This window comes from Triticum aestivum, chromosome 7A (assembly GCF_018294505.1).
Source record: "Triticum aestivum cultivar Chinese Spring chromosome 7A, IWGSC CS RefSeq v2.1, whole genome shotgun sequence".
In the NCBI taxonomy this organism is placed as follows: domain Eukaryota; kingdom Viridiplantae; phylum Streptophyta; class Magnoliopsida; order Poales; family Poaceae; genus Triticum; species Triticum aestivum.
In genome coordinates this window covers 322082724-322089094 of record NC_057812.1, presented here as the reverse complement: position 1 = coordinate 322089094, position 6371 = coordinate 322082724, and the positions used below count along the sequence as shown (strand labels likewise).

The following is a 6371-nucleotide window of genomic DNA, read 5'->3' as shown; positions in this document are numbered from 1 at the left end:
AGAGAGAGGAGGGAAGCCAGGGCAGGCCCCCCCCCTTGCAGTCCAAATTGGGCAGGGGAAGGGGGGCGGCGCCCCCCTTTCCTACTCCCTCTCCCTCTCCTTCCTTCCTTCTCTCTTCCTTGTGGAGGAATCCTACTAGTAGTCCTAGTAGGACTCCCTCTCCTTGGGCACGCCCCTAGGGCCGGCCGGCCTCCCCCTCCCTACTTTATATAAGGGGGCAGGGGGGCATCCTAGAACATACAAGTTGATCTTTTAGCTGTGTGTGGTGCCTCCCCCAAAGTTACACACCTCAGCCATACCGTCATAGTGCTTAGGCGAAGCCCTGCGCCGGTAACTTCATCATCACCATCTCCATGCCGTCGTGCTGACGCAACTCTCCCTCGGCCTGAACTGGATTAAGAGTACGAGGGACGTCATCGAGTTGAATGTGTGTTGAACACAGAGGTGCCGTATGTTCGGTGCTAGGATCGGTCGGATCGTGAAGACGTATGACTGCATCAACCACGTTGATAAACGCTTCCGCTTTCGGTCTACGAGGGTATGTGGACACACTCTCCCCTCTCATTGCTATGCATCTCCTAGGTAGATCTTGCGTGATCGTAGGATTTTTTTTAAAATACTGCGTTCCCCAACAAGTATATTTAAGCAACGCCCAGAGATCCTTCCTCAACTACCTCGCATGGAAGCAATCCCGGAGCCATCATATCCATTTAGTGTCTCCAGTATCTAGTTCTAGTTGTAATAGATCGGGATACAACTTCGAGCGTCCGTTACCGTGGACACGACTATTCGAATAGATATACTTCCCTGCAGGGGTGCACCAACTTACCCAACACGCTCGATTAACTCCGGCCGGACACACTTTTCCAGGCCGTGCCCGGCCTCGGCTGATCGACACACTGTAGTCCTACCTAGGCTCAACACAGAGGCCAACACGCTGGTCTACATCCTAAATGCGAAGGGGTCATGGTCCAATCGTCCTTTGCAATCCTGCATGTTGCGAGGACGACCGAGATCAGTCATGACTACCTCTTTATACAAAGCAGATTCTTACACGGACCACCCCGGCGCGTGCCGCTAAACTGCTGCTGCTGACATACTCAAATCACATATCAAAATCCGTTAGTGTCTTGGGAGGGTGCAGAGATGATCAATGATCCATGATCAGTTGTCCCATCGCCCCGCCTCACGGACTTACGACAAGGGCTAAGAATGCCCGGCTGCGTCGCGTCATTATCACGCGGATACCCTCACGGTCAACCCGACTGCAGTAACTCTAGCGGGTACCCCTCGGGGCCGACCCGACTTCATCAAGGTTCTGAGGTAAAGTCAAGGTAACCGTGTGTCCATAACATAAGGGGGAATCCGAGGAATCACCCTCGATGGATTCCGACTCGATTTAACCGTCAAGTTGACCTTGGAGGAATCACCCTCGAAGGGTTCACACTTGAAGTGGTTCACGACGGAGTCGTTATCGGGGGTGGAGAAGGAGGAATCACCCTCCGTAATCCACGACCGTTTAGCTACACTATAGAGATTATCAGGAGTGCGTTACGAGGTATCCCCTCGGCACTCGATAGTAGCTCTGCAGAGTCGTACAACTAAGGGTGTGTGTGGTGATGTGAGTGTCTCTACACCCCGATCACGTTGATCGAGTCATCCGGTAACAAAGCGGGGGCAATAGGGACAAGGTCAAGGGTCACTGATGGATCACTACTCAACCTGTACTAAGCATGTAGGATAACATGTTACAAAAGTAGGCTATGCATCATAATAGGAGCTATAGAACAATAGTAGCAAATTCTAATGCAAGCATGAGAGAGATGGAATGGGCGATATAAGAATGATCAAGGGGGTTTTGCTTGGGAAGCTCTACTGCAAGTGATTGAACGTCAGAGGTGTAGTCGTACTCGGGGGCAGTGTCGGTCTCGGGGTCTATCGAAGAGAAGATGGGGAAAGAAACAATAAATACAAAGCAAAGAACTACGTCATGATGCATAACATGGTAATATGCTGTGCTAAGGATGACCTAACGCAGTGCTACACGTTATAGATGAAGCGACAAAACATCTGGGAATATTTTCCCAACTTTCGGCGGTTATGGAACAGATGAGTGAATAGCATATTCGGATTCGTTAGATTTTTTGAACAAGAAAAAAGCAGGTCTTTTTTAAAAGAAAAAATAGAAACAGGTGATCGTCCCACCCCGCTCCTGGGCCGGCCTATTAGGGCACGCTGGAGGAGAGGGGCCGCTCAAATATGAGCTCTCGACTTATTTATACAGGGCCTAACGGCCACCCGTTGCCGCCCAACCAGCCCATTAAACACGGAATGGTGGCCGGCCCGTAAACTACCGATATATAACAAACCGTATCTCTGTCCAGCGGCAGAAGTAAAGCCCTAGCCTTTCCCGCATCTCCTCATCTTACCACGAAGCTCGTCGGCGGCTCTTCTAAGGCTAGTCATAGTGGGAGTAACTTAGCTAGTAACATAACACACTTTAATTTTTATTTATTTATGTGACAAGTAATTAATGAAAGGTGGTAACGTAATATGTTACTGTAACATAGCGCTTTTTAAGACAAGATGAGTCTACAAGATAATTAATGAAGCCATCTAAGTTACTACTATTATGTTACTTTGCATTATAAAAATAATAACTTAGGCTAGTGTGACACTAGTTTAAGTTATTTTACATTATGAAAATAATAATTTAGACTAGTATGACACTAGTCTAAGTTACTTGCCACTATGACCAGCCTAACCAACAACACCCCGTTCCGTCAAATCTAGATTCTGCCCTAGAATCGAATATGATGGCTCTTGATATAGATCCGCTGGATGTTGACGTTGATCCGCGGATATTAGGAATAGTGGATGTTGGCCTAGATCCGAAGAAGACATTGGATTTTGCCGTACTTCAAATTCTCCGCTGCCGCTTCATCCTACCGCCTGGAAGACCTACGAAGGAGTTTCTTAAAGTCTTGAAAAGCAATCGTGGCGTGATTCTTCCTCCGCTAAATGTCATTCGCCACAAGAAAAAGGGTAAGCTTTATTCTTCGTTTAAGATTGAGGCTCGCGATCCATATGCACCCGATGCTGTGATTTTCCGCTCTATCTTTATGTATCTGTTGGGGTTTGACCATCTGACTTGTCTTTCTTCCCTGTTAAGATCTTGTGGAAACCGCATGGGGTTGGAAGAGGCTGTTGCCGTGGATGCGTGGTTCTGTTCTCTTCGAGGATTATTTTACTTACCTTCAGCAGTATTATCAGAAGAATATCAAAGGTGTTTATGAATCTTTCAAGCTGGAAGACCAGAACTTTGAAGATCCTTCTGCAGTTGCACGTCTCAACGCTGCAGCAGCCACTGGGGTAAGTTCCTCATGCCTCTGCTAAAACTAAACAATGTTACTGTATTTGATTGATTGCTCTGCTAATTCACTTGTTCACACCATTTTAAAACACTTGTATCAAGTGTTTGGAGGCAGAGCATATGTTATCTGGCATCCTTGATGACGATCCTGAACTGAATAAAAAGATAGTGGAAGAAGCAAGTCGTTTCGAGAATGGAGCTTCTACACTCACTGTTCCAGCAACATCCATCGTTCCAGCTGCTTGCTTTATGGTACAGTCTGCAAAATACAGAACTTATCAACCTCTGGCATTGTCTATTCAATTTGTAGCAGTAATCGCTTGGTGTTCACTATTTTATTTTGCACCAATTGAAAATCTGTTGTTGTTTTCAAGTGTATCACGGAGGAGGCTAAGTTGATGTATGTATTGTGCACCACGAAGGCTGATGAGTTTCCAGTTGAACTGAGGCAAGAGAAACTTGAGTTTTGCACTGAGGTCCGGCGGGTTGCCTTATATTTTCTGACCACATACAAAGGGTCTTATTCAAAGCAAGTCTCTGCTGCCATATTGGTAAGTTCACGCCTCTGCCAAAAACGTGCTTTACCTAATTTCCAGTCTTCATGCTTCAATGGCCATAAGCTTCTCATCACCAATCAGTAGCGGAGACAGGGGGGGACCAGCAGGGGCCCTGCCCCCCCCCCCCCCCCCCCCCCTGACAGTAGGAGTTTGCTGCTAATTCACTGATGAACAGTGCGTAATTAGCAATTTTATATGCTTAAAGTCTATTTTTTCTATGCTTTGGCCCTCCCCAACCTATTTTGACTGCAATCGGCCCCCCTAATTCAAATTTCCTGCCTCCGCCACCGTTACCAATTGTAAAATGATGTTTTGAAGGGCATGAAAATGGAGACTTCTACTGCACATGCTCACTTGCTTGCTCCAGAAGCTAAGCGAGCCGAGCAAAAGCTTTACCTTTCTGAAGAAATCCGACATAGTTTGCTGAAACTTTTGATCCTTATTCAAGAACGATTTCCTCCTGGATCTCATATCGACTATGATCCGATTGCACGTGTTCGTACTGCTTTGAAGAAGTATGTATACAGAGTACGATCTGAATAGTAGTACTCCCTCTGGTCCATATTATTTGTCTTAGAACTAAGACAAGTAATATGGATCGGAGGGAGTATTATTTTATATCTCTTGTTGCATCTGTGTTGTTTGAGCCATAAGTGTAATTTTGGTGTGTGCTTTCAGGCACGAATCAAATGAGGTTTCTCCTGATGATATTCCCATTCCTAAAACTCTCACCAACAGTGCTGCTCCATTGCCACGGTATTATGTCAATAATAAACATCATCTTGTTTTCTTTCTTGTTGAATTTATCTTGTTTGTGCTCAAAGATATTTACTGGCATGTGCTCGTGATGTGTGCTACTGTGCTGTCAGGAACCTATCTGAACCATGCAATGAATCTGAAAGTGCAGATGTGATTGCTGGCAGTCCTAACAACATTGTTTTGGGTGCCACTCCATCATGGTATGATGTAGCATCATCTTGTTTTTCTTGTTGCATTTATTATGTTGGTGCAAATTGCTATTTACTAGCGTGTGCTCTGAAAAAAAAATCCTGCCAGGTCTCTATCTGATTATGAATCTGACCAAAGCAACACGAGCGGCAAGACAAGGAAGAGCATTGGAGGGATCTTAGGTAGAAACTTGAAAGAAGAATTCACTGGTTCCAACTTCTACATGGGTTTATACTTATTTATGTGTCTTGTGCGCAAATTATCGCTTACGAGCATCATTTGTTGTTTCAGACAGTGTAACTCTGGAGGATTTGGGTATTCATATTACCAGTGGTGACGTTGTGGCTCATGCTGATACCATACCTGTTCACTCGAGGTATGATTTCAATAAACAATATCTTATTTTTCTTGTTGAATTTAAACTGTTTGTCAGAAGTAATATACTGTTGCTTCCCGAAAATGGTTAACAAGTATACATATTGATTTTAGTGGCGAATCTGATGACAAAAATAACAAGGACAAAAAGAGAAGCAAAAGCGCTGTAAAGATCCAGGGTAACTTGAAAGAAAAATGCATAGCTCCATCTTTCATTTTTATGTTTCTTGTCTCAGTGTTCTCACTAACAAGCGTTGATTGTTGTTTCAGGCATGCTAGGAAATGCAGATGATGAGGTTAGTCAAATTACGAAGCAGATAAATGTTTTGGAAGTGAACATGCTGTTTGTCTTTGCAAACTTATGTCATTTGCATTTACTTACCCTCTTCAGTTTTTCAATTGGACATTGACATTCCTTTTTTTATAGAGCTGATAATCGTAATGAAGGAGCAGCGCTGATAATAATCTACTAAAAAGATTGGCCAAGTCGACATAGACTATCTCTTGGGCTGCAGTACTTTGTGTTATAGTAAACGATTTTATCCACCCAAGCTGAACCCTGTTGTTTTTGGTGTTAATCTCTCCTTTGTGCTGCAGTGTTGTTCACTGGTGTCCTACATTTCCTGTGTTTTTGAATCAAATATGCTTGGTTCTATCTACTGAATTGAGTCAAATATGCTTAGTTTTATGAGTTTGAACTGCAGAGAAGCCTCGTCTACTAATCAGTGTTAGGCCCTCAGTGGCCGGTTTGGCATGCTTTTTAGGTGGTTCTGAGTCAGCCACTTACAGGTGTAGCTGCTTTAAATTACTTTTTGTCATGGGGCATATGTATTCATATGCCACCATTGTACATACCCTTATTTGGTTAAAAACATCGCCTCGAGCACCATGATGCGTCACAAGCTCTTTTTTTGTGCCCGATGCGCCCCACTTTGTCCCTGTATGCTTATGTGTGCGCACCGATATTAATCCAGTCGTTTTTTCACATGGGCATTTTATAACGAGAACGGAATTGTTTCCTATCAAATAGGTAGAACAAGAAAAAATGCTCACATGCCTGTCATCAACATCCCTGCATCCCATGCAAGTTCTTCAAACAATCATCATCCAAACATGCA

The 6371-nt window shown here is 44.4% G+C and overlaps 1 protein-coding gene across 1 annotated transcript; it reads left to right on the top strand.

Moving 5' to 3' along the window:
- The first annotated feature begins 2421 nt into the window (after positions 1-2421).
- Positions 2422-6007, top strand: LOC123150064 (uncharacterized). The gene is made up of 12 exons (XM_044569852.1): positions 2422-3045; positions 3173-3372; positions 3476-3625; positions 3748-3924; positions 4249-4445; positions 4609-4686; positions 4800-4889; positions 4987-5060; positions 5170-5254; positions 5368-5432; positions 5524-5549; positions 5681-6007. The coding sequence occupies exons 1-12, from the start codon at positions 2814-2816 to the stop codon at positions 5684-5686; spliced, it is 1380 nt and encodes a 459-aa protein (XP_044425787.1). The 5' UTR covers positions 2422-2813; the 3' UTR covers positions 5687-6007.
- Positions 6008-6371: the final 364 nt, after the last annotated feature.

Excerpts from the sequence above, each read along its gene's own strand:
- LOC123150064 (XM_044569852.1), top strand. The coding sequence starts at position 2,814 with ATGATGGCTCTTGATATAGATCCGCTGGATGTTGACGTTGATCCGCGG. Across the intron at positions 4,890-4,986 it reads TTGGGTGCCACTCCATCATG|GTCTCTATCTGATTATGAAT; the intron begins GTATGATGTAGC and ends AAATCCTGCCAG. Across the intron at positions 5,433-5,523 it reads AAGCGCTGTAAAGATCCAGG|GCATGCTAGGAAATGCAGAT; the intron begins GTAACTTGAAAG and ends TTGTTGTTTCAG.